Source organism: Lissotriton helveticus, chromosome 7, assembly GCF_964261635.1.
Source record: "Lissotriton helveticus chromosome 7, aLisHel1.1, whole genome shotgun sequence".
Classification (NCBI taxonomy): domain Eukaryota; kingdom Metazoa; phylum Chordata; class Amphibia; order Caudata; family Salamandridae; genus Lissotriton; species Lissotriton helveticus.
Window position 1 is genome coordinate 1,036,238,160 of NC_136068.1, and position 17,020 is coordinate 1,036,255,179.

The 17,020-nt window shown below is 42.9% G+C and overlaps 1 protein-coding gene across 2 annotated transcripts in view; it reads left to right on the forward strand.

The window, feature by feature from the left end:
• Nucleotides 1–17,020, forward strand: part of LOC144769628 (guanine nucleotide-binding protein G(o) subunit alpha-like) — a 727,529-nt gene that overhangs the window by 64,374 nt on the left and 646,135 nt on the right. For both annotated transcript variants that reach the window (XM_078653798.1, XM_078653797.1), the window contains exon 2: nucleotides 4,726–4,817. In XM_078653798.1, the coding sequence (XP_078509924.1) occupies nucleotides 4,726–4,817 (92 nt within the window). The remainder of the gene's footprint in view (nucleotides 1–4,725; nucleotides 4,818–17,020) is intronic.

Sequence of the window (17,020 nt, forward strand, 5' to 3'; positions counted from 1 at the left end):
GAAGAAGTGGAGCATCATAGATTGGAGTGTTCTAGAGTAGAATAGAGTTGCCTACAGTGAATTGGCGTAAAGTACAGTGGTGCAGAGTAGATTGGCATAGAGTGCAGTCGCTTAGAGTGCATTAGTTTTGAGTAAAGTGGTGTAGAGTGCATTAGAGTACAGTGTTGTAATGTGGAGTGGAGTGGAGTGGCGTAGAGTGGAGTGGCACAGTGTAGAGTGGCGCAGGGTGAATTAAAGTGGCACAGATTGCAGTGGCGTAGAGTAGATCGTTTCAGAATAGAGTGAAGCGGTGCAGTGTAAAGTGGAGTGGTGCAGGATGGAGTGCAGAAGTGTAGGGTGCAGTGGTGCAGAGTAGGGTGTAATGTCAGAGTGCATTTGTGTGGAGATGAGTGGTGCAGAGTACTGTAAAGTTCTGTGGCAGAGACTGCAGTCTTGCAGAGTGCGGAGGCATTGAGTATTGCAAAGTAGAGTCCTGTAGGGCATAGAGGTCATTGGTGGAGAGTGCAGTCTTACAGAGTAGAGCAGTGGTTCCCAAACTTTTCGGACCCGCGGCTCCCTTGACCTATTGGCCATTGACTGCGACTCCCCACTATGTTACATTCTTATAGAGGTGGGGGGATGTAAGGCTGGCCTTGGAAGTACTTTACCTTTTCTCCCTGAAAATAATTGAGATAAAGCCGATGAAGGTATTACAATCATATGTATAAGGTGTTTCGTATTACTAAGGCAGCACCCCTAATAAAATATTCCTATTTACACTCCTTTGCCCAACCTTTTTCTCTTTTTTAGCTTGCTTACAGTACTAGATAGCATCACTATGCATTAAGGTCCCATTTCCAAATTGTTTCTGCGCTTGAAGAATATTTGCATGCACTTCCATTTCTACTCATGTCATACGTGTTAACACACCTGTCTCAGCAGGGTGACTCATGGTTTTTTAAACCAAATACAGCTACATTTTAGCTGTCTGTTCCCTAAAATTGCCTCCAATTAATGCAAGCCGCATAAATCCCTCAGATTTTCTTTTTTTAAATGTCCCTCTTTATCGCTTCCAAATGTTAGTATTATGATGTTGTCACCTTTGAGATCACAAGAAGGAGGGTGCCAATACTGGAGGGTGACAGTTCAACTATTTATTTAGCTCAAAATTAAGTAACACAATGTCTGGGTAGAACACAATGTCAATAAGGGTCCAGGATCCTTTGGGTCTTCAGGTTCTCGTCCCCTTGTCATGGACGGCCGGGCTCCAGCGCATGAAAAAGAAAAGGAAATACGAGGCTTTTAGTGGACTGTCATGTTTCTACTCTAGTGGCCAGGACAGGGAGTGAGGGAACAGGTAACCACCACCACATCAATGATATTCTAAACAGAAACTCGTGTCTTGTGCAAAAAGAAGAACACGGTGCCCAGACGGTACCACGGTATCCTACCCTGTCCCTCCCCTCTTGAACTGAAACCATGAACGTAAACGCCCACGCAACTGGAGAAGCCACGTGTCTTCCTTCGCGTGGCTGGGCGGAACACCGAAACGTTGGCCTCCTGGCTTCGCTGCTGCCGCCGCCGTCGGCTTCTCCTGGCCGGCTGCTCTGCACCCGATGGCGCCTCTCAGAAGGGGTTCTTCCGCGTTGTCTTCAGCTTCGGGTCCTGTCGGTTTGTTGCAATCGTCCTCGTTCCGGCTGGCGTTGGACTCCTGGCGTTTCACTTCTCCTTCCCACGACGAGTCCTTCGAAAGCACACCAGCGTCGGCGTCTTCCGGGTCCTCCCCCATAAGACGCGAAGTCGCACCCGATAGGCCCCCAAAGTCAGGTGGTCTGGGGGCGATGTCCTTCACATGAAACCCCAGGCTATCCTTAAAGGGCCCGTAGTTGTCGGTCTGTGGGGGAGACGAAGAGGAAGTTAGCTCAGCCTGTGCCGAGCAGGGGACCCCCTGACAGATGTATATATTGTGTCCCTGTGCTCATGGAGAGAACAGGCCTGTCAAATATGGGTGTACTGGAAGCACCTATGGTTCAAGCTAAATTATCAGTGAGTCTAACAATTAATCAGGCGCCTTCAGCTTACTTTGGGAGTGTTGGAGCGTGGGGATCCAGTGAAATATGGAGGTCATCTCCCTCAACATGACCTCAATTAAGCAGTACGTTTCCAGCTTTAGGCATGTCACTTACAAATCATCAACATCATGTGTTTAAGTCTGATTACTTTTACTGAGCCAACAAAGCCTTCAACTTTAAATGCATTGTAGTACTTGGTGCGTGGCTCCCCTGGCTAGTTTTCGCGTAGAGTATAGAGGTGTAGAGTGTAGTGGCATAGAGTACAGTGGTGTAAAATAGAATAGAGTGGCGTTAAAGTGCAGTGGTATACAATGCAGTAGCGTAGAATAGTGTTGCAGAGTACAGTATAATGATGTACGGTGCAGTGGTGAAGAGTGCAGTGGTGCATAGTAAAGTAGAGCACATTCGCATAGAGTACAGAGGTGTAGAGTGAAGTGGTGTAGACTGCAGTGGTGCACCGGAGATTAGAGTGGCATAGAGTGCAGTGGCATAGAGTAGAGTGGTGCAGAGTAAAATTACGTAGAGCGCAGTGGAGTACAGTGGTCGTATCGTGCATTGGCATACAGTGCACTGACATAGGGTGGAATAATGCACAGTAGAATAGCGTAGCTTGTTTCAGTGTAGAGGTGTAAAGTGCAGTGACAAAGATAGAGCTCAGTGGTGCAGAGTAGTTTAGAGTGGCTTAGAGCGGATTGGTGTAGAGTGGAGTGGAATAGTGCAGATTGGATTGCAGTGGTGTAGACTGCATTAGCATAGTGGTGTAGAGAAGAGTGGTGCAGAGTAGACTTCAGTGGCGTAAAGTTGCATAGAGTTTTTAATGACAGAATGCAGTGTTGCAGAGTAGACTGTCTGGTGTAGTGGTGATTAGTAGAGTGGCATAGATTACAGTGTTGCAGAGTAGATTAGCATAGAGTGTAGTGGCGTAGAGTGCATTGTTTTTGAGTGAAGTGGTGTAGAGTGCATTGGCATAGTGTGCAGTGGTTAGAGTAGAGTGCAGTGGCGTAGAGTGGTACAGAGTAGAGTGGCACTGAGTGAAGTGTGCAGCTTAGATTGCAGTGGCCTATGGTGGAGTGGTGCAGAGTAGACTGTTTCAGAGTAGAATGAATTGGTGTAGAGTAGAATGGTGCAGAGTAGAGTGCAGTGACACAGAGTGGAATGGCGAAGTGTGGAGTGGTGTAGAGTGGATTGGGGGTAAAGTGGAGTATGCATGGTGTGGTAGCACATTGCAATTACAGATAACGCATCTTCAATTGAAATTACCATTTCATTTGCACAGAAAAACTGTTTTATGGATAAAAGTATACAGCGCACAACCTATAATGTGTGGAAATGTCATTACCTAGTGTTTTGATTTTGTTTTTTGATGGTATTAAAATATTTATTCCCACCACACTTCAGAATTACCCACAGTAACCAGCACGATTGTCCAATAAATACTCGCACTTTGAAGTCAGAGAAAGGAAAGTAAACGCCAAGCTCCCTCTGATAACAGCCTGGCATTTGACCTCTGTTTTGGAACGCAAGGCAAAATATGACAAAATAAGAACAAGATTTAAAGGCCTATTTACAGAATGGGAGCACTCGGAAGTATACTTTAAATAAGGTTTGAACAAGGGAAGGGAAGAACTCAAGCTGAACAGCCTCAAACAAATAAAGCCAGCAAAAAAGAAGAAAATATAAATTACAAACCAAAAAGCCAATGGTAAGCAACGGGTGGAATGCATTCCAAAGGAAGCATTCTTAATGTCCCCAAGAAGTCGTTAGCAAACCAGATAGCTGCACTGCTTGGTAGGCTTCAGTCTAAAAACGAATTCCCATCAAGCATTTGCATATTGGTTAATTAATGTTAATGTTTTATCTCTGTATCACGTGAAAGGAATCTAAAAAAGAAAGTAACTCCCATCTTTCAGTACATATGCAGGATACCAGATGCCATGCCTCTCTGCATCATTTTTTAAACCAACATATTATTAAATGTTCTTGTTTCACACCAGGTGTAAAGTAGTTGCAGCGTTCTTTACATAAAATGTCACAGCAGAATCAGTCGTATGGGTTTGAACACAATTTCAAACCCAGTTCCTCAAATTGAGATCCGATTCCCTCACACTCTACACTTTAGATTCAGGCATGACCATGTAAAAATGTGAAGGGTAGGTATATCCCTTGATCGAGCAGATGTCTATCTTCAGTGTCCAGTCCTGAAGTTTTAGAACAGGTGAAGCGCAAGGAGGCAGTGTGCACCATCTTATATTCTCTGTTTGAGAAATGTGGGTTTTTAGTGTACCTCGCTTTACGTAATTGCCTTTCCTATTGCAACAAATGTACTGTTTTCTCAAAGGCGAGTTGGCCAAATCTTTAAAAAAACATATCCAATACACAAAACCGAGTTCTTTTTTTTAACATCACTTTCCAAAAGATGTGATGCAATCTTACCATATGTGCATAGTGATTCCTTCCACTTCAGGATAATTTTGACTGTCTGCTTTGACAGAGAGGAATTGCAACTTCATAACTTATATATATATATATATATATATATATATATATATATATCATCTTATTGCAGATTTACCTTTGGCTGTATAACTAAACTGGGATAGGACAACAAGGGACAGTGATGTACCGAGATGATCCAGGATGTCAATTATAAATAATATTTCTTTCACTTGAGCAGGCGCTGCGGAGAGTGGGAAGAGCACAATTGTGAAACAGATGAAGATTATCCACAGCGAGGGCTTTACCCAGGAAGAGCTGCATAGATTCAAGGTATTCATGATCTTTGCATCATCAACCTGTGCAGGTGGGCAACTTTATCGAAGGAACGACACTCTGCAGGGGGCATCTCTGTAGTGCAGTGATTCCCAAACTTTTTTGAACCGCAGCTGGCCATTCGCCGCGGCTCCCCACTATGTTACTTTTTTTAGAGGGTAGGGGGATGTAAGGCCGTCCTTGGGAGTACTTCCATTCTTCTCCCTGAAAATAATTGGGATGAAGCTGATGAATGTATTGAGATCCTATACGCAGGGTGTTTTGCATGACTAATGCAGCACCTCTAATAAAATATTCCTGGTTACACTTCTTTGCCCATGCCTTTTTTAGAGAACTCTCTCAAACTCTTTTATCCCGCTTACAGTAATCGTCCCCATCACCAAATTGTTTCTGCGCTTGAAGAATATTTGCATGCACTTCCATTTCTACCCATTTTATAAGTGTCAGCACACCTGTCTCAGCAGGGTGACTCATGATTTTTTAAACCAAATACAGCTTCATTTTAACTGTATCTTCCCTAAAATTGCCTCCAATTCAATGCAAGCCAAATAAAATCCTCAGATTAATTTTTTTAAATGTCCCACTTTCATGCTTCCAAATGTTGGTATTATGCTGTATATGGTGTCCTGGTACTCATGGAAAGTACAGACCAGTCTGGAAAAATGTGTTTACTGGAAGAAATGTGTGCTGGAAGTACCTATGGTTCAAGTACACGTCAAGACTTGAAACACTTAGTGTGTTTGAGAGACAGCACAACTTTACTTTCCTGATTACTTGCATCGGTATAAAATGCATTTGGAAAAAAACTAAACTATCAACGAGTCTAACAAAATTAATCAGGTGTCTTCAGCTTACTTTGGAAGAGTTGGATCGTGGGGATCCAGTGAAATATGGAGGTCATCTCCCTCAACATGACGTCAATTAAGAACTACATTTCCAGCTTTAGGCATGTCAATTACAAATCATCAGCATCATGTGTTTAACTCTGATTACTTTAACTGAAGCCAACAAACCCTTCAACATTAAATGCATAAAAGTACTTGGTGTGTGGCCCCCCCCGACTAGTTTTGACGGTGCACCAGGGAGTCACGGCGCACAGGTTGGGAACCAATGCTGAGGTGTCTCTGAGCATTTCCTGTGCCACAGGACTGAAGTTGAATCTCACTGATGAGGCCCAACAAGATGAAAACTGGTATGGGGTCACCTGTGTTCTAATTCAAAGAAAGTTGGCCTGAGCTGTTACTATTTGAGCAGGAACAGGTCTTATTTACTTATGGGAGGTCCCTGCCAGTAGAGTCGCAGTGAGCAGAATTATGGACTGCAGCCCATACTAGTTGCCAATTGATGAAATTAATTCCAGCCCTGTTTGTCTCAGAGTGTCTCTGTAAGCCTAGGAGTGACACACCGTCATTTTTGTAATAATGTCATTCTGAGGGGTTTTAGGTCAACATAAGGTGTGAGAAGATAATAGGATGGTGTAGAGGTCCACAGTCTCCGATCCCGTGATAGTGCCCACTTCTTAACTAGAAGTCTTTCCAAATATTTCCAATCGACTCTTTATTTGCTGTAGCAATGCACTATCAATGTACTGGTCCAATTCACCTGGGCTTTTGTCCCCACAATATTTAAATGTGTATCACCTAGTACACATAAGTACCTCTGAAATCAAAGACTTAAAATACTCAAGTCACATTTATTTATTTAGTTAGAGTTTGTCATATAGCGCCATTCAACTCTGAAGGGTGTGCGATTTACAGTAGAAATAAGCATTAACTGAGCTGTTAGCCATTGCACTTACTATATATACCATCTCTTTTGCTCAGTCTATGACTAAAAGGATTTTTCTCAGTCCATTTAGTGCTTTCCAGTGTACTTCATTGTGGTCAGATGCCTAAGGCCAGACCTGCTTTGTAACCATTCCATGGCCTGTGTGTAGCTATCTTGGCTTGTCTTTGCCATCCTAACACAGTGGCCAGCTGCAGTTTTTTTGCCAATTGCACCTTAGTAATGGGGTTTTCTGATTTGCCTCAAGATCTACTCATTCCTCCAACTTCAATCTTAGAGGTATCCCACACGACAAATACAATTGATACAGGGGTCGTAAGCGCTATATAAATACATTTACTTTAACAATTATAATAAATGAAGAGCTCTATAATGAAATGTGTCAATGTGCCAGACCCATTGCAGCATTTTATCTCTGAAAATCACAGGATTCGTAAACCGTGCAAGACCTACGGGCACGTGGAAATTGATACATTAACCTATCTAAGCCTTTGAATATGGGCATCATATTCCACAGCACCTCCACGCCCGAATGGGGTTAATCTGAGCTCAACATAAACAAACCAGCCTAATCTGCAGTTGTGGAGGCTTAAACATGCAAACTCCTTTAGTTGTGTTGCTTGTGTTTATGCTTCACGGATTATGTAGTCTACAAACTGCACATGTGGCCAGATTAATTGTGTGACTTTGTGGTGCACCAAAGAAATTCTCAGTGTAGCCCTTGCTGAGTGGTCCTGGTCACTGAGCTCTCCGCCAGGCTCGTAAGTACTAAATTCACCCTTCAACGTTGGACCTGGATCATAGACCATTGTTGGGCTGCACTGGCACCAGGCCCTGTCAGAGCCAGTTGTGCCCCTAACATTGTGGAACTTCAGTCTCCTCTAGATCTGAGACCATCTTATTCCTTGTGGTAGCTTCTGCACTAAGACCTCAGTACACATAGGTATGGCTCGTGCCCAAAGGCCAAGCAGTTGGTGAAGGCTACACTCTAGAAATACCCAAAAAATAAAAAATTCTTTAAACACCATGTAATAAGTATAGATGTAGCCGAAGGGAAGTTGAATAAATAGGTTTATTAGATCTTCAGTAAAGGATTACATGAAGAATCAGGTCTTAAGTAAGGAATATAGAAAGCCCCACCAGGAGCAGCTCCCTTGCTTCTCAGCCCAATCTCTCAACTGACATCCGTCCACCAGGAATCCACCACATTCTATCATTACATCACACATACCAACATTCCACTATTCATCCACACTGGCTGAGCAGCAAGACAGGTAAGCGGGGAAGATACATAGCAGCTAAACCAAGATACCACACACCTTCCCCCTTAAAGGAAAGCAAACAAAAGAATAATACAAGCATAGAGCATGGTCATTGTAAAATTGAAACTTACAATAAATCCATAAATGAATACAATACAAATCAACAAATAATGACATAACACATGATCACCTCTTCCCCTTTTACAAATCAAATAAAGGAATGCAAATGTCAAACCAGTTCAATGCGTAAATCTTGCACTAAAATATTTAAGAAGAATACTAGAAATTGATTTCAATGTCACCAGCAGGTCATACCAGTTGGCCAGATCAGCATGGTGATGGTAACAGAGATGTCACCTATTTAAAAAGAAAAACACAAATGAAAAGCACAAGGGGGTACTCTCATTAAAATAAATCCATAGAAGTCACTCACAGGTGCCATGTGAAAGTGAAAAACACCTATAGAAAAATATAGCTAATAACTATCACAACCTATACCTAACTTAATAACAATTCCTACGAAGAAACTTATGAACAAAGTACTGTAAATTAACCCCTTCCGTGCTCCCGTCTGCCGTTGCGAGCACTAGCTGGTTGGAGCTGCGAACGGCCGACGCGGCCCGCCCACTCCTTAGAACGCCCCCGCACTGCGCCGAAATAACGGCTGCGGTAAACGGGTTAAATAACATGTCGCAATGATGTATGTCACTAATCCATGGGCAGTAATTTAAGTAAAAGTGGAAAGTCACATGCAAAGTACTATAGAAAAAATTGCATGTAGCAATCATGTAGGTGACTAATCCACGGGCAGTAATTTAAGTAAAAGTGGAAAGTCACATGCAAAGTATTATAGAAAACAAAAATAACGTAGAAAACAAGAGGGTGACAAATCCATGGGCACTAAATTGAAGAAAGGTGGAAGGTCACATGCTCTTATGCTAACGCATAACACTCTAAATTAAATTAAATTAATATCATACACTAAAGGTCAGAAATCCAATAGGCAATATCTTTAAATAAATTGTAGGTGATGTATTAATTCCAAAATGGAAGAACATGGGCCAACAAACGTATACTTCAATTAATGAAGCTTCCCAAAATGAATCGTATTGAATGCAATGGATACGACTACTAAATCAATAGCACAATTACCTTTAGCATGCTCAAATAACATTTTAACTGTAATAATTAAATATGCAAAGAATTAAACACTCCCATACTACCGATAATTGAAAAAGTATTCTTAACCCCATGTATAATTCGGCATGAAAGCAATTAGACATCTTATAGAATGATATACAATACATAGGAAAGTCTAAATACAGTCCCTCTGAAAACAATAAATTAAGATAAATGAAGTAGACACCGTTGTCAGGAAATAGATGAAGGAATGTGTTCAGAAACAGGAGGCTGACTTAACTCCTTGTAAAATGCTGTTTAATTGCAACGTAAATGATCCATGACCTTCAGCAATAGGGGCACAACAATAGATAGAAGTACTTACACGGAAAGGCTGCCAAACATAATGACTCGAACTGCCGAACAAAATAAGCATATAATTATGGCATGCGCATCGCTGGACTTGGATGCGCTGGACTAAATAAAGACTTTGTTTAGCGTGCGCGTCGCTGAAAAGTTGGACGTGCTGTATTTGAATGCCACTGTTGTAAGGGATTAATGTAGACTATGATCGCAATAAGTCATATAGCGTGCACGTCGCTGTAGAACATGACGCGCTGGATTTAATGCCCAAAAATCTGCCAAAATCGTCCCAATCAAAGATGGTTGGAAAGTACAGAACGTGGTTGGCAGAACGCGTTAGAAAGATGTCTGACAATTGATAGGTCATTCACAAGATGGAGGCACGTAGGGTGACGCCGTGCCGGATGGCTGCCAGCGTCACCATGCTGTAAAGCGATCGTGAAGGCGGAGAACCTCGCGAGGAAGCACACGCAAGAAAGAACGAAAGGAGGTATTGCAGCAATGGAATGAGGAATTCTGCGTGCGCAAGTGTGCGTGCACTGAAGGCAGCTTGTGGCAATGACAGTAAAGAAATGACGGTAACGGTCAAATGTCACCACAACATGCGCGAGCTAAGCACAGCACGAGCGCCATAAGCCGAGGCGGATTAACTGCCGATATTAAGGAAAAAGTCCCAAATTGCCCCAATAACAATGTACAACAAGTGCCTCATCTGGCAACATGAAATAGCAGAGCCGGTGATCTCCACTCGTCACTTCGCAAACAAGCCGCAAAAACAGGTTTTCCTTTAATCCCACACGAAAATGTAGGCAAACAAAAGTCAAACATACTTCCACCAGGTGTCAGTACATAACCACTTGTTTCCGCTATGTCTCTTTCTCCGGTTTCGTCTCTCTGATGCAAATCAGGAATTAATGAACCGGTAGACATTCCTTGTTCCATTTTTAATTTCCTTCTCCCGCTTTTACTCTCTGACGGCTGAAGGAAGGCAGCAAAGCAGGAACTGTGGGCAGAGTAGAAATTACAGTAGACTTTGACGCTCTTCCACGCTGAACAGGCAGTGTCTCAATGGCAAGTAGAGGCAGGCAGAAAGAAGCATAACTCAGTAAACAGACAGGGACTGGCATATCAAAGTTGTATGCTAGCAGTAACTGGCACATCCAAAGTTGTGGGCGACCGGTGGTAGGTCACTGGTGGGGCTTGGTCGGGATACCAGTAAACTTGAGTTGTTTTTCAGAAATTCTTTTATCTTGCTTGTAGATCTGATGGAGCGGTAATTTCTTCTGGTAGTTTCTCAATGTAAAACCTTCATGCTACCTCTAATTTACCGCTCAAAAGGTGTTGGGCCCTTCACACCATGTATTACCTTCAGAAGACTTTAAATAAACCTGAACAGTCAAAAATACAATTTTTTATTCAAGCCAATAAAGAGAGTTGTTGAGTATTTAAAGGGTTTTATTTTCTAGTCAAAAGTTTTCTCTGACCCTTTATTCATTAGTAAAATATCAATCAGGTTACAGAATTTGGAGAACAGGAAAAATAGCATCAATAAAGAACACATTACAGTCTGCATATAAGCATAACATGTAGGAAAGAAAATGTGGCGCAAAATATCAGTCAAAAATTCTTAAAGAGTTTCTAAGAAAAATAGTCTTACAAAGGTAATCAATAATTAAATAGTTTGCAGAAAATCTCCCATTAAGAGAAATAAATGCATAAGTCAAATAAATCTTTTCAGACCCAATTAATTAGTCAAAGCATAAACTTAAAGTTTAGCATCTAATTCTATCCTGATCCACTGCACTCTCTGTCTGTCTAAAGAGGAAAACAGCCCCTCCTTCACGAGACCTCAAAGGAATGTGGCCTGCAGTGCCAAAATATGACGTCGAAGCAAGAAACCTCCCCCTGACTCTCCTCGGACGCAACTCCGCCCTTCAGCAAGCTCCCGGGACATTTCTCGTACCTAACCCATAGGATGTCTGGCCTAATCTGTTCCTTCTCTCAAGAGCTCACACACCCCCCTAATGAGCCTAGAAGCCAGCTGAGCTGAGAAAAGCCAGCCTCTCCTCCAGAGAAGTCATTATTTTATACTCTAATTCGTGGCATTTTCAGGAAAACTTGTACGTGATTGGTCAGTCATGATGGCATGAGTTCTCACTACCCTGACTCATTCTAAAAACCTGACTTTACCAGTTTTAACAAAAGAAGCATACATGAATAACTACATTTATAAACATTTGCAACATTTACTAGGAAAAATGTTTCATTCTAATTCTTCCTTCCTTCCTTTCACAGCGCAGTAGGACGGATACTTTAGTTAGCTGGTACATTGGCACAGTCACAAGAATGTCCAATTCATGATGTCCTTGACTCCTTTAGGAAAGCTGTTGTCTGCGCATGCTCTCTTCTTTTTTTAATGCAAGCCATAGCCTTGCTGGATTCACAGGCAGCCATTTAATTGTAGGCCCCAAAAATAAAACAGACACAAAGAAAGTATTATTTTCATGTAAATCAGCCCATTATGTTTCCCAACTCCATACTAATACCCCTTATAAATGTTTACCTAGCCAAGCTATTAGTTTCAAGCAGCTTTTCTATTATTTATGGCAACATGCAAAAATGTGCAATGTGCAAAATAGCATTTTCGTGCTTTAGTGTAAATTTTAAAAGCACCCACAGTTACTACAGCGCACACAACAACATGCTTTAATGTTTTAGATAGCTTTTCATGCAAATGCATTATTAATTCACACACATTATAAAAAGAGGTGTTATTAACTGAAAATATTTATCAAAATATGCAACAAGTCAAAGTCTTTTAAGACAGGAATAGTGAATTTAGATTGCAAGGATGAGCTGGGAATAGAGAAACACATTCTATTAATCTTCAAAGCTAAAAAGGCCACTTTTCTCCACATTGCAAAAACACAAGTAAATTCACCACAAGCATTTCAGACTGACTTAGGCCTCACTTTCATATTTTTCATGTGCCATGTTTTTAACTTGCACCAAAATGTGCGTGGCAATTTAAATGCAGTCTGTCTGTAGCACAAAAATAAAACAATGCCTGACTGCAGATGAAATCTGCTCCATCAGATCTTAATCTTGAAGTTTCTTGAAGTGTAGGTTCAATCCAATCATCGCCAAATGTAATAAGTATAGATGTAGCCGAAGGTAAGTTGAATAAGTAGGTTTATTCGATCTTTAGTACAGGATTACGTGAAGAATCCGGTCTTAAGTAAGGAATATAGAAAGCCCCACCAGGAGCAGCTCCCTTGCTGCTCAGCCTAATCTCTCAACTGACATCCATCCACCAGGCATCCACCACATTCGATCATTACTTCACACATACCAACATTCCACTATTCACACATTCCACTGGCTGAGCAGCAAGACAGGTAAGCAGGGAAGATACATAGCACCTAAACCAAGATACCACACACCAGGAGTTTCTGCGTCTGTAAACTCAGGAATAGACACTCCAAATTATTGGAAAAATGTGAAAATCTGTGATATGTGACGATTTTTTCAAATGTACGGAAAAGTAAGTAATATGTGTGGGAAACGTAAGAAATCAGAGGGACAATTAAACAAAAAATTAGCATGTCTTAGAACAATGCCAAAACAACGGAAAAGTGCATTCAACTGTACCTATTAATTAGCATATATCTCTGTCCCTCTTTTACACACCCCCTGCGTCTCCACATGACTGCTTCATACACGTCCCTCAACACCCTTGTGTGCCCTAATGCCAGGTAATCTACAGCCTGACACCTTTTCTCTTTTGTTCTCTTTTGTTCCCTTTTGTTCCCTTTTAATTCTTGTGCACCTAACAACACATATATTGTCACATTAAGTATATATAAGGAAGTATGAATGTAATATTCTGATGGATATTTCTAACTGCACCTTCCCCACTTTTTGAATAGTTCCCAAATGCCAGACCGGATCTGGAAAACTTCACAGCAGTGCTCCGGTGTGCCAGCAGGTGGGGCAGTGTGGCTTCACACTGCCCTCGAACTGAAAAAGCAGAGCCACATATAAGCACTACTCCTACAGTCACCCCACCCTGGGTACCCGCCAATGGCTACGCCACAGACAAAGCTTAAAATAACACGTCTTCATTCGACTGCGTGTAACTGTAAACTCAGTATTCTAAACCAGCATTCACTTCCTTACGCTCAAACCATTACGTCACAGTTCTGCCGAGTCCTTCAGGAGCCATAAGGGCTTTGTCATTGCTAACTCGCATGACACTACATCTCCCCCTCTGTTAAATAAGCAATTACAATTTTTTCAACCATATACACAATCATAGCTCTTCAATAACTCTTCGTGGCATCTTGATCATGTGTCCCGACCTTGTGTTTGGAAACTGGGGACAGGCAGTAGAAGTGTCCATGATCTGCGTTGGCGTTGTAGAAACAACAAGCAGTCGGGGCTTTCGTTTGTCCTTTCAGACCCAGTCTCTACATTGACATCAGTGCCTGATGAGCGATGAGCCACATCTCGTAAACGCAGGGAATCTTGCGTAATGGACTTCCCAGTGCGTTGGGCAGTCACCATGTGTCCTTTGCTGGTCCCAACATGAAATGGCTCAGCATCAAAGGGAACATCAGATTTTCGTTTTCTAGATTTACGGCCAAGCACTCGATCTCCTCTAATACAAATAACGTCTTTTGTATATCTGATTGCATATCTATTTACTGCTGTTTCACAACCTGTTTGTATACGCCTTTAACGTTATCACTCTGCAGGGTGTATAGCTTTAAGTTGCGTAGTAGCGCAGTACCTCTCTTTATGGCCTTCCCAGCAGGTACTTGGCCAACGATGTGTAGACTTCTCAGTGAAGCTGTCCTCTTCAAATGCTTTACACTGGCTGGAGTTGTGCTTTGACTCCAACAATCAATCAGTACTTGTAGATCATGGCTTATGACCTGTAAGAGTATCCACGCGCTGGGTTGCTTGGCTTAGTTGAAAAGCCAGGTCTCACTTCGGTTTCCTGAAGTGTGTCAGCGAATGTGATGTTCGGAGGTGGAGAGGGAGTGTGTTCCAGGACTTGGCGGCGAGGTTGTAGAAGCAGCGGCATTCACTGTGGCATTGTTTGGCATACGCCAAACGTTGATTCTGCACTTCGGCTAAGGCACACGCAAGAAATTTTCTGGACCACAGTAAACACTCTGGGAGAGCAGTGTCTATCTTTGGATTACTGATTCCGTATCTTATCACCAGTTGTAGCGTCTTCCAGCGAAGGTGATGTTCTTAGGTGGAGAGGGAGTGTTCCAGGACTAGGTGGCGGGGTCGAACAAGGAGCGGCATTCGCTGTGGCGATGTTTGGCCTACGCCAAACGTTGATTCTGCACTTCGACACGCAAGCAGGTTTCTGGACCGTCGCAAACACTCTGGGAGAGCAGTGTCTATCTTCGGAATACTCATCCCCTATCTCATCATCAGTTGTGGTGTCCTCCCCAGCCTGGGTACCCGCCAATAACTTCATCAAACACTGAGTTTAGTATAACACATCTTTATTCAATTGCGTGTAACTGCGAACTCCACAGTTTAAACCTGCAGATTGTTCACTACGATTTATCGCTCACTTCACAGTTCTACGGAGTCAACCAGGAGCCACAAGGGTTCCGTCACTGCTAACTCAGAAAACACTACAATTTCCTTTTTTTTCGCACCTACTGGTGCAGATGTGGAGCTCCACTCCCAATGTTCTCCCATCTTCCGACAACCCCTAAATATTTCTACAGTGTTCAAGGGAAACCTGTCACCTTCAAAATCTATTGGCTGCAAACCATTCCATGACTGCAGGAAGCAGATGTTGAGCAAACTCTCATGAAGTGTTTCAGGTGTGTGATCTCTAGCCATGACTGTAAGTCACGCAGCAAGTGTGCCCTTATGCACTGGAAGGTGAATTGGGAACCCAAGGAAAAGTAGAGGTTGAAGCAAAAGTCCCATTCCCGTTTCTGGTCTAGGGCCCGGTCTCGTACCTGGTCATGATGTCGCTCTCACGGACAGTCCACTTCCTGCTCAATGACCCAGTGTAAGTCGAAGTCAAAATGCAAACCTAAAAAGAGTACGCTGGACTCGTCTCAATCCTGCCACTCTAGTTCTAAAGAAAAGGCCCAGAGATGTCAAGATGACTATTGTACTTGTTCAGCCTCCAGAGCAATTTCTTCAGTTGATCCCAGTATGCCCCAGTTTTTCTGGGCTATTGTTGACCCCACAGCAGATTGTAGCCTTCAGGGATGCCATGCTCTATTTTTTCTGTGTGATACTGCCCCCTCTCTGGAGCACTTTTGGACCGAAGGAGCAGCATGGGCCTCCAGTCGGATTAGCCCAAGCGGATCTTACCTTGATGCAGTCTGCACCGTTAGGACCCTTTCTAGGGCCCATATCGATTGCAGTACAGTCTTTCACACCAGCTCCATGATCTATGCCAGTTCCTACCACATTAACCCAGATATCGGTGGTGGACAGGCCAGTGCCTACACCCATTTCTGATTCCGAACTGATCTTGGCTCGAGTCCTACTGATGTCTCACTACAAGACTTTGCCATCACACAACTACCAATAGAGCCTCGATTCTCATTTTAGCTCTGACCCAATCCTGTGCAGGACCCAGGTATGGTCCCTCAGGAAATTGATGATGAAGAGGTGGGAGATGTTCGGTTCCTTACTCATTATACTGATGATACATTATGCCTGGACCTACAAAATACCAGTGGGTTGGACACATCCTCCTGAAACAGCTAGATTCATCACATGAACCACCAACAGAAGAAGTTAGGAGGGCACCTGAGGTGCCCAAATTGCAGTTGCCATTCATTGAAACAAAGTCAAATGTACTCACTGAGATTCTTCAATGAGAGCCTACAACCTCTGAGATATTGTGGCCTTTTAATTAGGTGCTTAAAGACACTTTAATGGCAATGAGGTCAAAACCTTTTTCTAGCCCACCAATTAGCTGACTAATCGCCAAGCTATACATACCAGTACCTTCTCAACCAGATTTTATTACTAAAATCCTACACTTGAAAGCCCTATAGTGCAAGCCTCCACCAGCAAGGTTAACCTTAACTCTTTTCTGACCAATCCCTTGCATTTGGCAAAGGAATGTTTTGATCTGCGAGTTTGGCCCTGACCTCCTTAAACACCCTATGCTTGCTGGGCAGATAGGCACATAGTCTCTGGGACATGGCCTCCGAGAACTTGCAGGGGGTTCCAGAAGATCTCCTACTCTCAGGCACAAACAATACATGACGGAAAGGGTGCTATAAAGTTTGTGAATTTATGCTGGTCTGGATCCTAGAGATTGCTAGGCAGGGCTGTTGGTTCCAGTATGGTCTTGAGGAGTCACACATGGATGAGGTCTACTGGATTTTTGGCTTATGTGCCGGCATTCCTATTGAACTTGTCCTTTCAATCTCTCTAGAACGGAGTCTGCTTTCTGCCCGCAAAGTCTGGACCCATCAAAGATAGCCTAGCCACTGCATGATCCAGAGGGCGCTTGACACCAGTGAAACCATTTTTCACCCTTGTTCCGTAAGTTCAGGGGTTACTGTAGAGTGTTGGCCTATAGATAGCGGCAACCATCCTAACGGATGGTGCAGCAACCAGTTCAGACCTGTTGGGGCCTCGGACGCTGTGCTAGCAGACAACGGG